At 43.4% G+C, this 23,635-nt stretch overlaps 1 protein-coding gene across 1 annotated transcript in view; it reads left to right on the forward strand.

Annotated features, from left to right (window-relative positions):
* Window positions 1-23,635, forward strand: part of SLC4A8 (solute carrier family 4 member 8) — an 84,637-nt gene that overhangs the window by 55,596 nt on the left and 5,406 nt on the right. Inside the window, 11 exon segments of the mRNA XM_036866283.1 lie at window positions 1,421-1,476; window positions 1,479-1,528; window positions 2,117-2,278; window positions 5,194-5,307; window positions 7,671-7,832; window positions 8,742-8,993; window positions 12,188-12,256; window positions 15,855-16,028; window positions 18,361-18,498; window positions 20,493-20,584; window positions 22,451-22,546. Of these exon segments, the coding sequence (XP_036722178.1) occupies window positions 1,421-1,476; window positions 1,479-1,528; window positions 2,117-2,278; window positions 5,194-5,307; window positions 7,671-7,832; window positions 8,742-8,993; window positions 12,188-12,256; window positions 15,855-16,028; window positions 18,361-18,498; window positions 20,493-20,584; window positions 22,451-22,546 (1,365 nt within the window).

The raw sequence follows: 23,635 nt of genomic DNA on the forward strand, positions 1-23,635 counted from the left end.
TCACCCCAACTCCTGGCAACCACTGATATTTTTACTCCGTAGTTTTGCCTTTTCCACAATGTCATATAGTTGTGATGAAACAGTATGTAGGCTTTTCAGATTGGCTTCATTCCCTTCGTAATATGCACTTAAAGGTCTTCTATGTCTTTCCATGGCTTGATAGCTCATTTCTTTTTAGCACTGAGTAATAGTCCATTGTCTAGATGTACTACAGTACATCCATTCACCTACTGAAGGACATCTTTGTTGTTTCCAAGTTTGGAATTGATTTTTTTATACCTAAATGTAGGACTTTATGGCTTTCCCTATTTTCATTTTGTTGATTTCCTCCTATTGTTATTACCTATTGAGATCTTTTTGAATTTTAATTCTGTGATGCTATATCCTGAGAAGGCATGCTCATTAAAATCAGAGATGAAACAAAGTTGGTGGGAATGGCTGTATCAGTTGAGTATACTGGGAGGCAGTTCAGGAGTGAAGCATGCTGGGACTGGGAAGCAACATGGTGGCCAGTGGGACAGGTCTGGTCTGCTCTGGTTTGGATGCGAGACGAGGCCGGGGGAGCCAGGGAATGGTCAGGATAGTGGGATATTACCAGGGATGATGTAGCTTCCGTCATAATTCCAAGAGGCTCTGATTTTTTTTTTTTTAATTTTTTATTTTTTTAATGCTATTCTTGTCTGCTTACATTCTTTTTATGTATGTATGTATGTATGTATGTATGTATGTATGTATGTATGGCTGTGTTGGGTCTTCGTTTCTGTGCGAGGGCTTTCTCCAGTTGCGGCAAGCGGGGGCCACTCTTCATCGCGGTGCGCGGGCCTCTCACTATCGCAGCCTCTCTTGTTGCCAAGCACAGGCTCCAGACGCGCAGGCTCAGCAATTGTGGCTCACGGGCCGAGTTGCTCCACGGCATGTGGGATCCTCCCAGACCAGGGCTCGAACCCGTGTCCCCTGCATTGGCAGGCAGACTCTCAACCACTGCGCCACGAGGGAAGCCCGAGGCTCTGATTTTTAGAGCAAGAATGTGATGCAGGTTTAAGGAGCAAGATACTTAGGCTTGGGGAAGCTGTTGAGAGCTGAACGGTGTATCCGGTCCTCCTTGCTATGTAGAGTGAATTTCATAGGAAGAGCCTAAGAGATAGAAACTAAGCAAGGAAACTACCACACCAGATGCCAAACTTGGTTGTCAGCACAATTTAACCCAAGACCCACATGCCGATTTGAGCCCAATTTTAGTAATGATTGACTGAAAAATCAGGGTGTGGTTGGGTCTCAATGAATAGGACCAACCTCAGGGATTTGAAGTGGGCAAAGGAGAAATAATTTGGGCTTTGGCAGTGCCTGTGGCCCTGTCATGGCTATATTTAACTGAATACTTGGCTACTTCCCTTAGGAATCTTTTTTCTTCTCCCCTCAGCTTGCAGGGTTGTACTCTCCCAGAGAATCCAAACAATCACACCTTACAGTACTGGAAGGACACAACATCGTGACAACAGAAGTCCACTGGGCCAACCTGACTGTTAGTGTAAGTCTGGGCGCTGCCAGGCGGCTCAGTCTTGTGACCACCAGGTTTAAGGGGACCTTCTAGGGTAGAAGTGGGGGTAGCCCTTCAGCAAGCTCTGGCATTTACAAAATAAAGCTTTTTTTAAAACTATTCTTACTGACTTTCCTTTCCCCTTCAAAATTCTCTCTGCGTAAAGGGAAAGGAGGGACTACCTCTCTCTTCTCTCCCACACGATCCCACCCAGTGGCCTGCACTCAGGAGTGTGGGCAGATGAAATCAGAGAGGGTAGGGGGGGCACATCCAGGTTTGTGGGGCTCGAAGAACATTCAAGTTTGGAAGTCCTCTGTAATAAAAATAATACAGATGTTAGGGCCCTCCTAGACCTTGTGTTTTCTGGGACAGTTGATTTCCTTTACAAAAGTGTTTTAGTTAGGACTTTAAGTAGTCACCCTACCTGCAAGCAAGAGCCCCACAACTACACGAAGGGCAAGTAGATGCTGCAGGCAGCCTGAGCTTCCCAGCAACCGTGGGATGACAGTGCTGGTGGACTCAGCAGCTGTTTCCTCCCTCGTGCCTGCCTTTCATCATCCAGAATGCCTGTTCCTTCAGGAGTGCCAGGAGATGCATGGAGAGTTCACGGGCTCTGCGTGCGGCCACCATGGACCCTATACTCCCGATGTGCTCTTTTGGTCCTGCATTCTCTTCTTCACCACCTTCATCCTCTCCAGCACCTTGAAGACATTTAAGACAAGCCGCTATTTCCCAACCAGAGTAGGTAGCACGCTCTTGCATTTCTTTTGTGTCAGACTTCTAATATAACAGAGCCTGTTCTCAGCCTCCATGGTGCTTGTGAGTAGATTGGCAGGCGCCGAGCTCCAAATGACCTGATTTTGGAGGTCGTGGCCTTCTCTTCTTCCTGCGTCCAGCAGCCTCTTTCATAGATGTGTGGTGTGGGATGAGGGGTTAATACTTAAGAGGTTTTGATTGAAAAGTGTCAGGTGAGTTTAAGGTGGTAATCGTGTTCTCTAAGAGTGATTAAGTCTCATCTCCAGCGTGCTGGGGCACATAGCGAGCAGCAGCTGGAGCTGGCTCCTGAAGGTAGTAAATTGGGATGATTGCTTGGGATGTGTAGGGGACCCCAGAGTCTCCTCCCTGGGATGGCTCTGGCAATAGCTTATGAAATCACTGACTTGGTCTGCATGACGGTTTGAAGCCTCAACCGTCTCTCCCTGACGCAGATGGCATTATTTGTATCGTGACTGGTTTTGGCAGGGTGGAATTAGAGGCCAAGCATAGAGTGGCTAAAGGGGTCTTTGCTTTGAGGAGGAGAATAATCAGGAGGAAATGGCAGTTTTTCTGCGTGTGCGAGTCTTCAGTCGGGCGCCTTTGCAGAGCAGGATGTGTGAATGGGTGAGGGCTCAGCGGCTGAGGCATTTACTGTGCACACATTCACGACGAAAACACAGTCTCAGACTTCAGTCAACCTACACAATGGTTAAGGGAGGCGCATATGGAATCAGTTCTGGGGCGTGTTTCCGGTCTGGACCAATTGTGAACAAGTGGCAGCTGTGTACTGACTACTTGCTCAGGCCCGGGTCGAGTGCTATGGGAGATGCAGAAGAAGTTTAAAATATGACCTCTGTAACATACACACTACTATGTACAAAACAGATAAAACAACAAAGACCTACTGTAGAGCCCAGGGAACTCTGCTCAATATCTTATAATAACCTATAACGGAAAAGGATCTGAAAAAGAATATATATGTGTGTGTATATATATATATATATATATGGAACTGAATCACTTTGCTGTACACCTGAAACATTGTAAATCAACTATCCTTCAATAAAAAAATAATAAATAATAAAACAAACTGTAAAACATGTGAATTGTATCTCAATAAAGCTATTATATGATTTTATAAAATATATGGTCCCTGCCATCAGATAGGAAGGGGAAACCCATGAAGCAACCATGCCCATAGGAGACAGTAGTAAATAGTTAGATGCCATAAGGGCCATAGGAGTTCAGAGGAGAGAAGGGCGCTGGGCCCCAGGCTGGTCAGGATGGGCTACATGGTGGGGCAGCTACATTTTCAGAGAATTTATGTAACATTCATAAGAGAACTAACAAAACCAGGGAAAGGGAGCTGGAAACGTCAGGTTTCAAAGGAAAGCAAAGTCAGATGAAGGTGTCAGTGATGTTACAGGGGGCTAAGATATATTTGGTTCTGTCTCGTTGGAAGTTCAGATTAAGGTGGGCACTGGGCATTTGAGGGGCATTGTATTTTATTAAAGCTACACTAAACTACAGAGTGGGAGAGTCAGTCCCCTAAGGGGCAAAATGGTGATAAGTGCTATGGAGAAAAATAAAGTAGGAAAGGAGTACAGGAAGTGCTGGGATGGAGGGTGGTGACCAATTTTAAGGAGGAGCATCAGAGAAGATCCGATGGGGAAGGTGATATTTGAGTGACCGTAAGGGAGGGAGCTACCCACAGGGTTACCTGGAGGGAAAGCAGTTGAGGCAGAGGGATGAGCAAGTATAAAGGCCCTGAGGTGGGAGTGAGTCTGGCATGAGTAAGGAACAGCAAGGAGGTCTGTGTGGCTGGAGCAGAGTGAGTGAGCCAGGGAGCATTGGGAGCTGGGTCAGAGCAGTAAAGATGCCAGTGCGTGCAGGCCTCACGGGCCAAGAAGGGCTCTGGGTTTTTTAACTCAGTGAAATGAGGAGCCATTTCAGGGTTTGGGTAGAGGAGTGATGTGATCTGACCTGTGTTTTAAATGATCACTCCAGCGGCTTTATTTTTTTTAATTAATTAATTTTAAAATATTTATTTATTTATTTATTTTTGGCTGCGTTGGGTCTTCATTGCTGCACGTGGGTTTTCTCTAGTTGTGGAGAGCGGGGGCTACTCTTCGTTGCGGTGGGCGGGCTCTAGGCGTGCAGGCTTCAGTAGTTGTGGCCCACAGGCTCAGTAGTTGTGGCTCGTGGGCTCCAGAGTACAGGCTCAGTAGTTGTGGTGCACAGGCTTAGTTGCCCCACAGCATGTGGGATCTTCCCGGACCAGGGCTTGAACCCGTGTCCCCTGCATTGGCAGGCAGATTCTTAACCACTGCGCCACCAGGGAAGTCCCTCCAGCAGCTTTAAATAAGGACAGAGGCAGGGTTAGGAGTCTGCTGCGGCTACAGAGACAAGAGTTGCTGGTGCCTTTGATCTGGGTGGGAGCCATGGGGGTGGTGAGAAGGGCTCAGATTCTGGGCATGAGCTGAAGGCAGAGCCAACAGGACTTGCACATGGACTCGATGTTGGGTCTGAGAGAGAAGAGGAGTAGTGCTGCTGAGAGGTTCTTGGCTGGCACAGCTGGACCTTGCTGGTCCCAGGAAATCTTATCCCAAGTTCTCAGAACTGTTCTCTAAATGCTTGGCCTAGATGCTCTAAACAGAACTCCTCAGAGTTTGGAGTGGGTTCCGGTAGAGTTTGTCAGAGGATTCATTCTCTCCCATCCTATCCACACTTTGGGGATGAATTTGGGCATGTTAACAGTGTCCTGTTGTTTAAAAATGCTTGTATTAATTGAACCATAAAATTAAAGCATTCTTCTGAGGATGTTTAAGCCTTTTAACACCTGAGTCTTTTCTATCGTATTTAACCTACTGAAACACATCTCCAATCCTTTCTTGTGCCAGGTCCGCTCCATGGTGAGTGACTTTGCTGTTTTCCTCACTATCTTCACAATGGTGATTGTTGATTTTTTGATTGGAATCCCATCACCAAAGCTTCAGGTTCCCAGTGTGTTCAAGGTAAACAGATCTCAGGGTACTTGATGCCCTTATGTAGTTTCATAGAATCTGGTCCCAAGTTATTTCAAAGGCCTTTCCCCATCCTGATCATGAATTTTTTAGTCCTCTAAATCTGAACGTTGCTCCTCATGCCTCACCATTCAGAAAAGCAAACTCTTCAGGCTTGGCTGAGTTCAAGTCAGAAAAGTCAGAAAATCTAACGTTTAATGAGTGAAAAGTATTATTTTCATTAGTGCTACTTATTGTTTTTAATATGTGAAGATTTAAAACAATGGAATATGCATATTTACGTAAATATATACCAGAGACTGTGGAAATATGAGTCTCTGGAACAAGTCTGGTTAACAGCACTTCATTGAGCATCAGCCGTATAAGGGTATCAGGAAGGATGAAAAGACTCTTTGTAGGCCTTGGTCCCGCCCTCAGAATCTTGCCCTATGAGGAGGTGAGCTGGCCCAGGAGCTTCATTCTCAGTCTAGGGCCCCCACCAGAGTAATCGTGACACCTCTTCAATCCTAATTCATTGTTTGTATATCTCTCTATAATCTATACTGTTTATCCAAAAACCAATGCAAAAAAGTAAAACAAATGATCAAAACATGGGGACTCTAAATCTATTTCAATTTGGGGGCACTAACTGAGGAAACCGAGAAGATGGAAGAGCTGAGCTCAGTTCCATAGGTCCCCACAGGGTGGAGAGGAGAGAAAACCCAGGGACCAGAGAGGAGCCAGGAGAGGAGAGAATGGGGGAGGCTGGGGAGGAGGAGGGAGCCGGAACGTAGGCCGTTATCTTGTAAACACCCGGCACAGTCGGCCTTCGTCTCCCCTTTCTCTCTCTCTCTCTCTGAAGTAGGCCTGGTTAAAAATACCTTTTTCCATATTGCTTGAAAATTTTAAATTTTATTTTGTTCAATTCACTGAAATGCCACCAGTTAGAAATTGATGGATTAAAAAACACCCTCTTTAAAAATATATACGTCCTAGAATATGTCATTCTCACCTTTGTGTGAATGAGTGCAGTCAGCTTTTTCTCTAATACCTGGCTGAGGTCGACCCTGCGGGAGGAATGGATTTTGTGTAAAAATAACTAATCTGGGAGCATTAAGCAATCCCTGGAAATGTTCCCTGATGGGTAGGCTTAAGATAGTCAGAAGGCACTGAATTTCTGGGACATCTGGGAAGAAGGCCTCTGGGAGGTAGGAGAGACGAGAGGGGAAATGGGAGAATGTCAAAGAAAGTGTTGCTCATTGGCAGGCCTCACTTTCAGGAAGCAGAGAAGAAATTTTCTTCCTTCTCCTCTTCCCTGTTACACCACATGGCCCCCAGTGACCAAGACCCAATCTAAAGGCTAGTACTATTACTGATGGGGTAATGTCAGTCAGGGTTTAATAAGTTTTTGTGTTGACCTAACAATTTAACTACCACTTAGAACGTTGTTACTAAGGAAACACAGATTCTGTAAACTTTCAGAACCTAAGCTATTCATAATTTGAGACTTGGTGACATTACTGAAGAGTCTTTGAATCCTAGAGTCATAACCAATATGGAACCAAATACTTTGGATGTGATAGTCTTTGCTTTGTTCATTGAGTTTTGGTGAATTCTGGGCCAATTTGTACCCCTGGCCTTTTATCCTCCATCACTACTCGCCAAACAAAGTGAACTTTTCTTCCTCAGAGTACCTTAGCATTTTTTTGAGATCTAGGAGAGTTTAGGAATTTTACAAACACCCAAATAAGGTTTATGAACAGTGGTCTTACAGGGACATCGGAGAGAGTCCTAGATCACACAAGTCCCCAAGTTCAGCAGTCTTGGGCTCCTTTCTCAAATCTTCAGTGCCTGGACCCCTGTTTCACTGCTGATGGGAGGAGGTCCTTGGACCAATCCCCTGGAATTCCATGTAACTGGCTCTACGTTGCCTTTATTTGTTCTGTAGACATACATTATACGGCTTCTGGAGGGGAGCAGTGAGGAGGATAATCAAAGTTATTTATATTTGTCTTTGGAAGTCGTTAAATTCTTTTTTGACAACAGATTTTGTTGTTAATTATGTTTTACTTGGGCTAATGTTGAGATAAAGTCACTTTTTCTGTACACAGGGGTTTGGAGAGTAGGGGAAGGAAGTGAAGTAGTAATGAATATTCTATAAGAAGTTGACAGTTGAGGACTGACTCTTTCAAAAGCGGATTTGGAACAAGGCCATAGATTTCCTGTATGTCATGCTTTTTTTTTTTTTTTTTTTTTTTAAAGGATTCTCATTCAGGAGTAAAAAGAAATGCGGTTGTTGTGATTCAGTTTGATCTGTTTTGCCCTAATGACTGTAGTTAACTTAGAATACAAAAATCTTGTTTTTTTCCCTTTAGCCAACACGGGATGATCGAGGGTGGATTATTAGTCCCATTGGCCCCAATCCCTGGTGGACTGTGGTAGCTGCAGTTATCCCAGCTCTTCTCTGCACTATCTTGATATTCATGGACCAGCAGATCACAGCTGTCATCATTAACAGGAAGGAACACAAACTCAAGGTAACAAGAAGTCCTGACCTAGAAGGACTAATAATGGCAGCCTCTTATATTTTTTTTAAATTTAGGGTAAGCCTGTTTAGGTCAGGAACTGTAGAACCTGGATAAAATCAATCGTGGAAGGAGCTCATATGGGGTTTCCAGGGGTTTCCAATCCCTCCATTAATGACAAAGATTGGTTTGGAGATGAAACTAGGGTAGAGCATGATTGTATGCTGTGAAGGAAGCTTGGAGTCCATTACTCTTCTCTCAAACCTGTGAGGGAGGTTGGTGGGCAGAATTCCTGGTGGTCCCCATGTAGCCACATGGTCTGGGTCGGGCTTATGTTCCTGATGTTCAGGTCAGGGCTTGGGCCACTGTTTCCTAGAAACAGGTATTCTCTCATTGATGTCCATTATCGAGGTTTCCAGACTGAACCTTGAGCCCAAGGATTCTAGGAGGTAGGCTTGGTGCCAGTACATTTATTAGTGAGAGGCTTCATGCCTCGTCTCTATTCCTTTCTTCCCTAGAGTAGGCAACATCCAGACTTGGCAAGGAATGGGGAGTGTTTGTAGGAACCTGTTTATCTCTGACCCCTGTAGGGTCTACCCTCTAGAATGGTCAAGATGTGGCTTGGTCTCTGCTTACTCTGCCAAGAAAGGATGAATCTTTGAATATGTGAGACTCAGGGTGAGATCTGGGGACACTTGAATAAAAATTGGGTATTGGCATGTGTAAGACCAGCTAAGGTTTCTCTTTCTTCTCTGTTCCCTCCAAACCAGGAGGGACTGGAAGAATCTGCTGGAATCTCTGGACCCCTTCCTTCTTATCCATACACTCCTTCCTGCTTTGGGCCTGAGACTCTTAGCTCACTGTCCTATGTCCCACTACAGCCAGCCCACTGATGGTGACGGAGACTCTGTTTCCCCACAGAAAGGATGTGGCTACCACCTGGACCTGCTGATGGTGGCCGTCATGCTGGGTGTCTGCTCCATCATGGGCCTGCCCTGGTTTGTGGCTGCAACTGTCCTGTCCATCACACATGTGAACAGCCTCAAACTGGAATCTGAGTGCTCTGCCCCTGGAGAACAGCCCAAATTCTTGGGTATCCGAGAACAGAGAGTAACAGGCCTTATGATCTTTGTGCTGATGGGCTGCTCAGTCTTCATGACAGCTATATTAAAGGTAACCGTTCATTCATTCATTCATTCATAAATACTGAGTGCCTGATTGGTGCCAGGAATCCTGTTAGGTGCTGGGAATACAGCACTATGGCAAACAGATACACATACAAATACCTGCCCTGAAGGAATTTATTCTAGTGGGATAAGACAGATAAGATGTAGTTAAGAAAGTTAGTTAAGAAAGCAAATACGGTAATTACAGAATATGATATGTGATAAAAGGTATAGTGCTCTGTGGTACTATAGAGAATTAAGGGGAGGTGTTTTAGTTACTGTGGTCAGAGAAGGCCTCTCTAAGGAGATGGTATTTTTTTTTTTTTAATATTTATTTATTTATTTATTTTTGGCTGTGTTGGGTCTTCGTTTCTGTGTGAGGGCTTTCTCTAGTTGCGGCAAGCGGGGGCCACTCTTCATCGCGGTGCGCGGGCCTCTCACTGTCGCGGCCTCTCCCGTTGCGGAGCCCAGGCTCCAGATGCGCAGGCTCAGTAGTTGTGGCACACGGGCCTAGTTGCTCCGCGGCATGTGGGATCTTCCCAGACCAGGGCTCGAACCCGTGTCCCCTGCATTGGCAGGCAGATTCTCAACCACTGCGCCACCAGGGAAGCCCCCAAAGGAGATGGTATTTAAGATGAGATGGAGCCAGCCATGCCATGGATGGTGGGAGAGGGCATGGGGGAAGGGAGAAAAGCAGTCTAGACAGGCCCTGAGGTGGGAAATAGTGATATGTGTTCTAGGAGATACCGGGGCTCAAGGGTGTTGAGTTAAGGCAAGAGCATTGAGATGAGATTGAAGAGTGGGCAGGGGCAGATCATGCAGGGCCTCGCTGACACTGGTAAAGGTAACCTTTGAAGGGTTTTAACAGGAGAGGGACGTGATCCATTTAGTATTTTAAAAAGATCTCTCTGGCTGGTATCTAGAGAATAAGTTTTTAGGGTTGAGGAAAAATAGAGGCAGAGAGACCGGTGAGTCTATTACAGGTGAGAGAGGATGGTGGCTTGAATGAGGAAGTTGGTAGTAGGGATGCATAGATATCTTAGAGGAGATCCAAAGGTCTTGCTGGTCGACTGGGTATGGAATGGGGTGAGGAAAATGGAAAAATCAAAATGCCTGCTGGGTTTCTGACTTGACCATCTGTGTGGAGAGTGGTGGCATTTAAGAGGGAGAAGACTGTACGAAGGAGGAAGTGATTTTGTAAGGGGTGGGCAGTGGTCAGATTTGAGTGAGATGTCGGGGAGGCATCTGAGTGAAGAGGCTAGAGGAGGTTTCTGGACTAAAAATATAAATGTGGGAGTCAACAGCACATCGGTGGTATTGAAAGCCAAAGGAGTGGATGAGGGAGAAAGGTAGATATAAAAGAGGAGGACTAGAGAGAAGAGCAGAGTCTAAGGAGAGCCGATATTTAATTTTATTTATTTATTTATTTAGTTTTGGCTGTGTTGGGTCTTCGTTTCTGTGCAAGGGCTTTCTCTAGTTGCGGCAAGCGGGGGCCACTCTTCATCGCGGTGCGCGGGCCTCTCACTATCGTGGCGAGAGCCGATATTTAGAAGTTGGGTAGAGGAGGAGGTAGCAACAGAGACTCAGAGGAGCTGCCAGCGGCGGAGGGGGGACACCAGGAGGCCGTGATGTCAGGGAAGCCAAGCAAGGGGAGTGATTGGTCAGAAACTGTCTGGAAAGATGAAGACTAAATCAAGGCCATTGGGTTTGGCAACATGGAGGCCTAACGGGACTTGACAAAAGCAGATTCATTGGAACAATAGAGCAGAAGCTGAATGACAGGGGCCGAAGAGTAAATAGGTGGTGAGGAAGTAAAGGGCATGTGCATGTGGGCAGACAACTCTTTCAAGAGGTTTTTTTCTGTGAAGTGGAACAGAAAAATGGGCAGTGGCTGGTGTGACATGTGGGTGAAAAGAGGATTTTTGGACAGATGGAGCCACCTTGAAAATGAGAAAAAAAATTTTTTTGGTGGGTGTAAGACCTGCATCTGGGAAAAATGGAATAAAAAGGAAAGCTCTATCTGCAAGCCCCAACCATTCTGGAGCACTTACTTATCTCCTTTGCCTCCTTCTCCCTCTTTTTGATGAACTGTCAACCACCTCAGCCTGCACTGCAAATGCTATTTAAGGGTGAGAAGTGGGAGAGGTGGGAAAGGATTCTGAACCATCTTCCTGTCCTCTTACCTTCCACTTAATCTTGCCACCCCTCCTCATGGCCCTGCCTGCTTCTACCCTCTGTCCCCAGCCCTAGGTGCCTCTGGTCTAGGTGCCATCTGGAGGAGCCCAAAGGTCGCTGCTCCTCTGGGAATGTAACCATGAAGGCCTGGTGGTGGGCACTGCCTGGCCTTCCTGTAACTGTCTCAGGGGGATTCTTTTAGGAAACCATTCAATAGTTCTTCCAACCAGGTTAGCACCAAATTGAGATGTCTACTCACTCTAGAGCTGGAGCAACGTAAAATCCAATGGGGATTTTCTAGTTCAAAGAAGAATTATGTTTGGGAATGTTCTTTAGCCTCAGAATAAAAGCAAGTCGAGTTTAGTCTTTACAACACGACTTTCCTTGCCTGGATTCCATAGGCCTCATTACTCTGCCTCATAAAGTTGCTCTGAAAATTACCTAGATTGATATAATGTGGTAAGTGTGTATGTATATTCAAGTGCAGTAGAGTAATGTTGATATTTCTCCCCAAATTATTCCTTCTCTGATAAGATAACCTCCCTACTCCTGCCCTCAAGTCTCTGGTTAGTAAAAAAGCAAACGTTATTAGTCTGTATTAAAATACACCAAATCCCTGAGAAGATGATTCTGCGACTAGAAAAGATTTAAAAGGTTTCAGTTCTGTAAAAGAGATGTGTGTGTGTGTGTGTGTTTGTGTGTGTGTGTGTGTGTGTGTGTGTGTGTGCCCATTTCCCTGGAGGAGGAAGAGCCAGATGGGGAGAAGATGTGAGACCTATGATTTAACCAGGACCAGATTACACTTACGTGTAATCGTTTCATTTCAGAACAAAATGATTTTTATCATTGTCAGCTTCTGTTTTTGCTTCTACTTCTAAATCATGTAAAGGCAGCAGAAACGAATGCAGCATCTATGCAGTGATTTTGTGACTTTGCTTCTTTCTTGGAGATTTGGAAGTTTATATAATCTTGAGTGTGCTATGATACCAAATTTAATTTCTGCCCTTTCTGCCCTTTCGTCTTCAGTTTATCCCGATGCCGGTACTCTATGGAGTTTTCCTCTACATGGGAGTGTCTTCACTACAGGGAATTCAGGTATTTCATGGTTCAGCCAGGCAATGTCTTCTCTTGGTGAGCTCACCTGTCCTGACCAGGGAAAGACAGCCTCCCTAGGGGAACACAAACCAGTTCTTGAGAAACCATTTCCTAGTCTTGCTGCTTCAGCTATTTTAGACATTTCTTTGGACATTGGGCAAAATAGGGTCATGTCGGCATGAGTGCACAGAGACTTTCAGGGTGGCCTGACTCAATGTCATGGTTCCAGTCATTCGTCAGTTATTCAACAGACGATTATCAGGCACGTATTAAACACATTTTGTCAGATGCTGGTAAACTTAGATCTGAAAGGTTGGTCAAGAACTAAACTGGCTTCCACACATGGACAACACTAGGTTTAGTGCCAGGCTAAAGTGTGAGGCGGGGGGGGCGGGTTTAACTGGGGGTACATTGGTGAAGAGATTGGGGAGTCGTGGGAGCTGCTCCAGGTAAGCAGGTATTACTTCCTGTCACACTCTGCCTTTTCCCATCTATCAACTCATTCCTCTGAGTCCTTTGAACAGAGAGAATCAGGAGCTAACTTGGGTACCCAGATAATTTGATAATTTAGCCACTTCTTATACTGGTGGCTCGTTCCTCTTTGTTATTTTACAATGTCTAGTGGTCACTCTTTTTTTTTTTTTAATCATTCCCACTCTCTCTTTTTTTTTTTTTTTTAATATTTATTTATTTATTTATTTGGTTGCACTGAGTCTTAGTTGTGGCAGGCAGGCTCCTTAGCTGTGGTTCGCTGGCCCCTTAGTTGCAGCATGCAATCTCTTAGTTGCAGCATGCATGTGGGCTCTAGTTCCCTGACCAGGGATTGAACCCAGGCCCCCTGCATTGGGAGTGTGGAGTCTTATCCACTGCGCCACCAGGGAAGCCCTAGTGGTCACTCTTATACACTGAGTTCTAATGTGACTTTGGGCAGGTTATTTATTTATTTAAAATTAATTTTTATTGGAGTAGAGTTGCTTTACAATGTTGTGTTTGTTTCTGCTGTACAGCAAAGTGAATCAGCTATATGTATACATATATCCACTCTTTTTTAGATTTCCTTCCCATTTAGGTCACCACAGATCACTGAGTAGAGTTCCCTGTGCTCTACAGTAGGTTCTCATTAGTTATCTATTTTATACATAGTAGTGCATGTATGTCAATCCCAATCTCCCATTTCATCCCACCCCGCCCCCGCCTTAGTAACCATAAGTTTGTTCTCTACATCTGTGACTCGTATTTCTGCTTTGCAAATAAGTTCATCTATACCATTTTTCTAGATTCCACATGTAAGCGATATTATACGATATTTGTTTTTCTCTTTCTGACTTACTTCACTCTGTGTGACAGTCTCTAGGTCCATCCACATCTCTGCAAATGGCACTATTTTGTTCCTTTTTATGGCCGAGTAATATTCCATTGTATATATATATACCACATCTTCTTTATCCATTCCTCTGTCAGTGGACATTTAGGTTGCTTCCATGTCCTGGCTGTTGTAAATAGTGCTGCAGTGAACATCGAGGTGCATGCATCCTTTCGAATTATGGTTTTCTCCAGGTATATGCCTAGGAGTGGGATTGCTGGGTCACATGGTAGCTCTATTTTTAGTTTTTTAAGGAACCCCCATACTGTTCTCCATACTGGCTGTACCAATTTGCATTCCCACCAACAGTGCAGCAGGGTTCCCTTTTCTCCACACCCTCTCCAGCATTTATTGTTTGTAGATTTTTTGATGACAGCCATTCTGACCGGTGTGAGGTGATACCTCATTGTAGGTTTGATTTGCATTTCTCTAATAATTTGTGATGTTGAGCATCTTTTCATGTGCCTCTTGGCCATCTGTATGTCTTTGGTGAAATCTCTATTTAGGTCTTCTGCCCATTTTTTGATTGGGTTGTTTGTTTTTTTGATATTGAGCTGCGTGAGCTATTTGTATATTTTGGAGATTAATCCCTTGTCAGTCGCTTCATTTGCAAATATTTTCTCTCATTTTGAGGGTTATCTTTTCATTTTGTTTATAGTTTCCTTTGCTGTGCAAAAGCTTTTAAGTTTAATTAGGTCCCATTTATTTATTTTTGTTTTTATTTTCGTTACTCTAGGTGGTGGATCGAAAAAGATCTTGCTGTGATTTATGTCAAAGAGTGTTCTGCCTATATTTTCCTCTAAGAACTTTATAGTATCTGGCATTACATTTAGGTCTTTAATCCATTTTGAGTTTATTTTTGTGTATGGTGTCAGGGAGTGTTCTAATTTCATTCTTTTACATGTAGCTGTCCAGTTTTCCCAGCACCACTTATGAAGAAACTGTCTTTTCTCTATTATATACTCCTGCCTCCTTTGTCATGGATTAGGTGGCCACAGGTGCGTGGGTTTATCTCTGGACTTTCTGTCGAGTTCTGTTTGATCTATATTTCTGTTTTTTGTGCCAGTACCATACTGTTTTGATCATTGTAGCTTCGTAGTATAGTCTGAAGTCAGGGAGCCTGATTCCTCCAACTCCTGGGCAGGTTATTTAATCTCTTTGGGACTCTGTTTTCTTTTTATTATATAAGATGGTCATATTTTCTATATCCAGAATGTTATGAGATTTCCTTTTTTTAAAAATAAATTTATTTATTTATTTATTTATTTATTCTTGTCTGCGTTGTGTCTTTGTTGCTGCGTGCGGGCTTTCTCTAGTTGCAGCGAGCGGGGGCTACTCTTCTTTGTAGTGTGCGGGCTTCTCATTGTGGTGGCCTCTCTTGTTTCGGAGCACAGGCTCTAGGCACGTGGGCTTCAGTAGTTGCGGCTCACGGGCTCTAGAGCGCAGGCTCAGTAGTTGTGGCACATGGGCTTAGTTGCTCCGTGGCATGTGGGATCTTCCCCGATCAGCGCTCAAACCTGTGTCCCCTGCATTGGCAGGTGGATTCTTGACCACTGCGACACCAGGGAAGCCCTATGAGATTTCATTTTATCTTTTTACTGTTTTAAAAATATATATATTTTTTGAACATTTTATTTATTTATTTATTTGGTTGCGCAGAGTCTTAGTTGTGGCAGGTGGGCTCCTTAGTTGTGGCTTGCCAGCTCCTTAGTTGAGGCACATGGGCTCCTCAGTTGTGGCACACAAACTTTTTAGTTGTGGCATGCATGTGGGATCTAGTTCCCTGACCAGGGATCAAACCTGGGTCCCCTGCATTGGGAGCGCAGAGTCTTAACCACTGTGCCACCAAGGAAGTCCCTATCTTTTTAGTTTAAATAATCAGTGAAAAGCTCCAAACTCCTCAGAGAACAAATAAGAGATTTGGTCTTTTAAGCAGAAAGATACCACTGGCTTATTTTGTTTTCAACACTCCCTGAGAAAGATCTCTCTCAGGAGCTACAGTGTGGGAGAGGAGAGAGAAAGCTGAACCCAGAATTAGAAGAGATAGGTTCAAATTTTGACTGTCACTTACCAACCTTGTGCAAATTACCTGTTCTCTTTGAGACTCAGTTTCCCCTTCTGTCAGGTAGAAACGGTATTGCCCACCTTTCAGAGCAGGTGATATAAGAGATATGAATGGGATTAACGAGGCCCAGAGAAACCACCTGAAAATAAATGCCAGTTCCCTCCTTTCAGTTCTTTGATCGTGTGAAACTCTTTGGGATGCCTGCAAAGCACCAGCCAGACTTCATCTACCTTCGGCACGTGCCGCTGCGCAAAGTGCACCTCTTCACCCTCATCCAGCTGACCTGCCTCATCCTGCTCTGGGTCATCAAGGCATCTCCAGCTGCCATTGTCTTTCCAATGATGGTGAGTTTTAAAAGGTATTATTCTTTATTTTAAAAAACAGTGATAAAATATACATAACGTAAAACTTACCGTCTTCACTATGTTTAAGTGTACAGTTCAGTGGCATTAAGTACATTCACATTGTTGTGCAACCATCACCACCATTCACCTCCAGAACGTTTTTCATCTTGCAGAACTGAAACTCTGTACCGATTAAACAATAACTCCCCATTTCTCCCTCCCCTTAGTCCCTGGAAACCACCATTCTAGTTTCTGTCTCTGTGAATTTGACTCCTCTAGTTACCTCATGTGAGTGGAATCGCAGTATATTTCCTTTTGTGACTGTCTTGCTTTGCTTAGCGTAACGTCTTCAAGGTTCATCCATGTTGTGGCATGGTGGGTTTTTTTGGATAACAGCCATCCTAATGGGTGTGAGTTGGTATCTCATTGTGGTTTTGATTTCCCTAATAATTAGTGATGTTGAGCATCTTTTCGTGTGCTTATTGGCTATTTGTATATCATCTTTGGAGAAATGTCTATTCAAGTCCTTTGCCCGTTTTAAAATAAGGTGGTATGTCTTTTTGTTGTTGAGTTTTAGGAGTTCTCTATATATTCTGGATATTAATCCTTTATTGATGGTGAGTTTTTGTTTTTTGGTCGGTCTTTGCAGGAGCAGCATTATTTTGGGGACCTTGAGGTGTGGATGCATGTGTGTAGTAGTTTACCATGTTTACTTTTTTTTTTTTTTTTAACCATGTTTACTTTTAAGGCTACTAGTCTGCCTGTCTGTCTGTCTGAATTTCTTTCTCTCTCTCTCTCTTTCTTTCATGTGTCTGACATGGAGAGGACTCTTCATGTTTGCAGTAACTTCCATATTACCTCAAAGCAATATGGTTCCTATTTAGAATTTACTGCAATCAGAAGTGTCTATAGTGGTGGAAATGCACCATTTCAAGCCACTGGGAAAGAGGAAGAGGTTGGTCTAGCACTGATAAGTGACTGGGACATCCTTGCCTCTTTTCTAACTGAAGCCAAGTGCTTTGGAAAGGAGAGCAGGAAAGCTGAACTGTGTGGTTCAGCAACAGGTGACAACCTGTTTTCTAAAACCAGGGTGATGATGAAATTCTTGCCACCTGACCACCTCACTGTTCCATCTTGTCCTCTTGACGCCTTCCTCTCACTGGCTCACTCTGTGTCACGAGGATGCTGAGATTTCAGTGGGCTGTTTGAAAGTTACCCAAAGGGTGGGCCTCAAAAGGGAAAAGCCAATGAGGGTAATGTCTGGTACTCATTTAGGTACTTTTGAACTCTGTCTTACTGGGAGAATATTCAAGGGTGAGGAATCTTCGGGGTTCTTTTCCCCTAATCTCCTAGATATATACCCTCCTGATGGGTTTCTCAATTTTGTCAGAATACCTGTAGAGTTCTGCATTTGGGTGTTATGTTCAGGGCTTGAGTGTTTGGTTAAAGAAATAGCAAATTCCTGGCAACTCCTGGAAGGGATACTATCAATTTTGGCTGTTTTTGGAAAATAGTCATTGAAATTAGGGAGAAATGAATTTAATTAGCCTGATTTGCTCCATGCCTGGTCCAGTCACCCAATTTAGCTGGTGAATACCAGTCAGTCCAGGCAGGTCATTCTGGGTTATTATTGGTTCTCCTTTGGCTGCAATGGCCCTCATGGGGAGAAAGTGGGGCAGCAGTTGAGATCCCTGGTCGTTTCCATTGAGGAAATTAGCTGTCAGATTTTAGGTAAGTCACTTTCTCTCCCTGGGCCTCAGTTTCCTCATTTATAAAATGAGTGTCAAGCCAGGCCAGAGGGCAGAGACAAAAATCACTAGAGATCCATGATGCAGGCACAGAGCAAGGATTTTGTGAGTAAATGTATAGGCAGAGGATCAGAGGAAATCCAGACGGCCCTTCAAGGCCCTCTCACCGCCTGGTGACCCATGTTTGGTTTGAGCTTGGCTGGCCCCACCAAAGCCATCTCCTGGAGAGGTTCGCCACCCTGAGGCTGCCCGGTAGCCCTTCCTGCTGGCCTCAAGCCAGGGGAAGGCAGCTCTTAGGGCCATCTGCCGATGAAGTGTTCCTCTTTTCAATAAAGGAATTAAATTAGTTCAGTTAGGGAATCATTAAGTTGTAAGGTTGTTATGATGAGAGTTAAATAAACTATTGTATAGAAAACACTTAACTTAGTATCTGGTTCAGAGAGCCTCAGTAAAGGCAAATATTATGATTATTATGAGTTTGATCTTGCTTGACATGTTCTAGTCTGCTGTGAAAATAAGACTTTGCTTTTAAACTCCAGGGAGGAAATGAGCCCCTTTAATTCACTTTCTTTATTTTTCTTCAGGTTCTGGCCTTGGTCTTTGTCAGGAAAGTCATGGATCTCTGTTTCTCTAAGCGGGAGCTGAGCTGGTTAGATGATCTCATGCCGGAAAGCAAAAAGAAGAAGTTGGATGATGCCAAAAAGAAGGCCAAGGAGGAAGAGGTCATGGTTCTTGCGCCAACTGCAGACTTTGGGGCAGCTTCGAATTACAGAACATAGGAAGGGCCACGTGAAAAGTCAGCATGTCTCGAATCGCAAGGGTTATATTTAGGAGTGGGGAAGATTACTCCAAAGATATTCTTAGCCGATGTCTGTCCTTCATCTTCAGACTTGATAACCGGTTGTTTTCCCTCTGTTTGTCTACAGTCTACTCATCAGGTTCACACTTAGAATATGAACATGGAATCCGCTCTTATTATCAGAGCAAATGGTTCATGTTCTCCCAAAGGTCTAATTTGACAAGTATACAAAACCTATTATCTTCCAAGAGTATTTGTTACGTACCTAACTGCAGGGGTTGTTGTGGTTCGCAAAGATAACTTGCATAGGACTTTCTGTCCTTCCTCATTTCCCTCAGCACTTGGCATCTGCCATCCACACAATGGACCTTCAATCAGTGGCCTATACGTGCAAAGAATGGATGTGTAGCAAAGTGAAAATACCAGTCCAAGAATGAGCCTGAAAGTATTTCCAAATACAGTTAGTGCCTGAAATAGTGTCCTTTGAAATTCATTTTAAAGGAATTATTTTCCTAAAATCTTGAATTTTTAAAATCTTGTATTATTTTTTCAAGCATTATTGAGATATAACTGATATATAATATAGTGTAAGTTTAAGGTGTACAATGCAATGATTCGATATATGTATATACTGTGAAATGATTACCACAATAGGGTTACTTAACACATGTATCACCTCACATACTCACATTTGTGTGTGTGTGTGTGTGTTGAGAAATTTTAAAATCTAATCTCAGCAATTTTCAAATATACAGTAGAGTATTGTTAACTATAGATACCATGCTGGATATTATATCCCCAGAACTTATTCAGCTCATTGGCCACCTTCACCCATCCCTGCGCCCTATGGCTGGCAACCACCAGGCATTTCTGCTCTCTGTTTCTATGACCTCGGTTGTTTTAGATTCCACATGAAAGTGAGATTATACAGTATTTGTCTTTCTCTCTCTGACTTATTTCACTTAGCATAATGCCCTCAAATTTCATTCATGTTGTTGTAAATGGCGGGATTTTCTTCTTTTTTAATGGCTGAATAGTATTCCATTTTGTGTGTGTGTGTGTGTGTGTGTATTTTATTGTGGAACATTTCAAACATATACAAAGGTAGAAAGAACAGTCAGTATTAATAGTTCCCTAATTGCCTTATTATTATTATTATTATTTTAATTAATTTATTTTTTAAATTTATTTTTATGGCTGTGTTGGGTCTTCATTTCTGTGTGAGGGCTTTCTCTAGTTGTGGCAAGCGGGGGCCACTCTTCATCGCGGTGCGTGGGCCTCTCACTATCATGGCCTCTCTTGTTGGCGGAGCACAGGCTCCAGACACGCAGGCTCAGTAGTTGTGGCTCACGGGCCCAGTCGCTCCGCGGCATGTGGGATCTTCCCAGACCAGGGCTCGAACCCGTGTCCCCTGCATTGGCAGGCAGACTCTCAACCACTGCGCCACCAGGGAAGCCCCCTTATTATTATTTTTAAACATCCGTTTGAATCAGGATCCAGTAAGGTTCATATGTTGCAATTGGTTGATATATTTTAAAAATTTCTTTTGGGGTTCCCCTCCTGTCTTTTTTGTCTTTGACCTACAGGGTTTCCTGCCATTTAGATTTTACTAAATATAACTTTTGGTATCATTTAACATGTTCTCTGTCTCCTATGTTTCCAGTAAATTGGTAGTTGTATTTAAAGGTTTACTCAGATTCAGGTTCTTTTTTTTTTTTTTAATACTATTCCATACGTACAGATATTGGGTTGTCTCTCTTTTTGTGGTGAGTCAGATCTATGAAAGACCATAATTATACTCTCTTATAATAAATGTGAGAGAAAATTAGGTAGAAATTATGGTGATTGAAAAATGGGCTGGTGTAGACTATTGGTTTCATTTGATCTAAGATAAAATAATGTCTCCTTTTCTTGCAGGAGGCTGAGAAAATGTTAGAAATGGGGGGAGACAAGTTCCCCTTAGAGAGCAGGAAGTTACTAAGTAGTCCTGGAAAGAACAACAGTTTCAGGTAAAACTCCCCCAGCCCCAAGGAGTTGACTGTTTTGGTGGTTGTGTAAATGTTCTGGCTTTGTGATGGGGGCGGTGTCACAAATGCAGCTGCTGGTATAAAGAGCTAAACATTCAGCCTCCCGGTTCCAGCCTGTGAAAACACCATTCCTTTCCCGGTTTTGTGAGGGCCTGCCATGCATTGGGCACTATGCCAGGTGCTGGGAATCACAGGAGGACGGAGCTACGGGAGCCCATGTGCTCCCCAAACCAGTGGTCCTTCTGCCTCTCTCTGCCACCTTCCAAAGGTGAATAGGATGTAGTCTTTGCTTCTCAGCCTGGTGGGCATGAAATTCCCATGCTTAGGCAAGCCGTTGGGGGCTGGGCAAAGGCAGCCCCTTCCAGCTTGGCTCATGGTGGCTACAGTCCTAGGAGCCAAGGGGGAACCGAACTGGGATTCCCCAAATTCCTTACTTCTGCCAGCAATCTTAGCCCGTTGATCTGTTGAACCTGTTGCTCACCACAAATCACAGGAAGCTAAACTGGTCCATTTGCAGTTTCACTCCTGGTGTTTTGTTTCCGCTTTGGAAGAGGAACACAGAAGCTGAAAGAAGCTCAGAGGTGGAGAGGGTACAGAAAAGGAAGAGAGAGGGGATCTGGGTTATCTAGATGCTAGATAATTTACTGCTGAGTTATTGAATTGATTGTGGTTTATACTGAGGGGGAGATGAGGAAAGTCTTTTCTTTGGTTATTTATTTATTTATGACAGCTAAAAATAGTATATATTTAAGGTGTGTAACATTATATATATATATGTAAAATGATTACTACAATTAAACTAACAACATATCCATCACTTACTATACTTACCATTCTTTTTTGTGTGTAGTGAGAACACTTGAGATCTACTTTCTTAGCCAATTTCAAGTGTACAATACATTATTATTAACTATAGTCACCCTGCCTTACATTGTCTGCAGAACTTACTCATAACTGAAAGTTTGTACCCTTTGATCAGTATCTCCCTTTTTCGCCCACCCCCCAGCCTCTGGTAACCACCATTCTGCTCTCCGTTGCTATGAGTTCAATTTTTTTTAACTTACCCCAAAGAAATGGAATCTTTGATCTTTAAGAAACTTTCTGTAAGTTGTCATGAAAGGAGCCATAGGCTTTGCATTCTCTACGGCAAAGCAGGAATCATGTTCCTTCTCTAGCAGGTGCTGCCTCCCCTCTTGGCCTTTTAGAAGGAGAGTCTGGCATGTGGAAAAGTTTAGAGTACTGGCGGGGGCGGGGGCGGTGAGGGGGTGGGTCTAGGAGACCAAGGACTGGATTCAAGGTCTTGATTCTCCACTTACTGACGTCTGACCTTGGACAATCTCTTAACCCTATGAGCTTTGGTTTCTACACATTCAAAATGAGGATGTTAATAATCTCTGATACTGTGATAGTTAAGATAATATATTGTAACAGTCCTTTGTAAACTACAAATGGAAAAGATCCGGCCATGTAAATGAGAAAATGAACAAAGAGTGCTTAGCACCGTGCCTGGCACACAGCAAGCGCTCCCTAAGTGGTAGCTCCTGATGCTGCCACTTCTGGCATCATAACGCTGTCACCAGCATCCCCAGAGGGGCCCTTCAAAGGAGAGCAGAACTGTGGGGGCAGGGCTGGCCGCTAGCCGGCACCCCGGCCCAGCCCTCAGCTCTGACTCACGGGCCACCTTGCTTCTCGACATTCCGACCATCTGGTTCCCAGTGCTCCTGAGAGCTGTGAGACAAGCTCCCTCACGCCTCACCTTTTCCCTTCTGGTGGGTAGTGGGTATCATAGCCTGAGATGTAGACCTTATTTGTATGTCTGACATTGACTGTCCTAAGCATTGATTTCAGATGTGACCCCTCTGAGATTAATATATCTGATGAAATGCCTAAAACCACAGTCTGGAAAGCTCTCAGTATGAATTCTGGAAACACAAAGGAAAAGAGGTATAATTGCTGATTTTTATTTCTGACTTTTAAAACTAGCAATCATGTTGAAAGTAAAATATGTTTTAGTTGTAAAGTTGAATTTATCCATTAATAGCACATCTAGGATTGTTGCTAACCCCACAGAATAGCTATAAGCCTAAGAAAAGCAAAAATGTTTTCTAACTATTTGAGCAGATATGCTGGTTTGAGCTGCCCATTTACCCAGGCCCAAAGTCAGGATGGAATTATTTTGGAATGGAAATTTGCTTTATCTGTTTTGTTCCCTTAATCCTCTTTCTAGCTCCCATTTCAAAATCTGTAGAGCATCTCTTTGGTTATTGCAACCACACAAACTGGAAAATCCTTAAAATATTTGGATAGTGTTGATAGTATTGATACAGACTTTAACCTATTTAACTTATTCCATAATGAGAATTATTGTCAAGTAAAGATTTTGAAATATTAAATTGTAACTGTTTTCTTATTTTGGAAACTAAATTCTGAGTATTGTTTGTCAGTAGCATAGATCAATTTTTAATCTGGTTAATGGAAAAAATGGAAAGACTTGAGGCATTTTTGCCTACATTGAAGTAGGCTATGTACTCAAATTACATGAATAATTTGGTCCAAACACTAAGTCATCAGATAACCGAAGGTAAAATCTTAGGTCTTATTAAAGGCAACTTTTCTAGTTAAAAAAATAAAATAAAGCCGTAGGGTAGGTTAGGAGACCTGGCTTAGCTATTAATTCCATGTGTAACCTGGCAGACCACTGTTTCTGGTACTCGGTTTATTCAGTTGTGAAATGGGGGTAATAATAACTGTCTCACTCATACGGCTGCTCTGAGGAGAAACTGATGTGCTTTGGAAAGTCACAGCCACCAGTGGGTGGTAGTGATGGGCTATTTCATCGAATGGGTTAAAAGAAATCTGTACTGAATGTGAGTGAAATATAGAATCTTGTTTCCTTCAGAGGAAAATCCAGGCAGCTGTCGAAATGTATAACGCACATGGTTATTTTTAGTTGAGAACTAGTCTACTTGTAAATGAACTTAAAATATAGCCAGATCCAAATTGTGGTGACATCTTCAAAGTATTGTGTTAAAA

This window comes from Balaenoptera musculus, chromosome 10 (assembly GCF_009873245.2).
Source record: "Balaenoptera musculus isolate JJ_BM4_2016_0621 chromosome 10, mBalMus1.pri.v3, whole genome shotgun sequence".
NCBI lineage: Eukaryota > Metazoa > Chordata > Mammalia > Artiodactyla > Balaenopteridae > Balaenoptera > Balaenoptera musculus.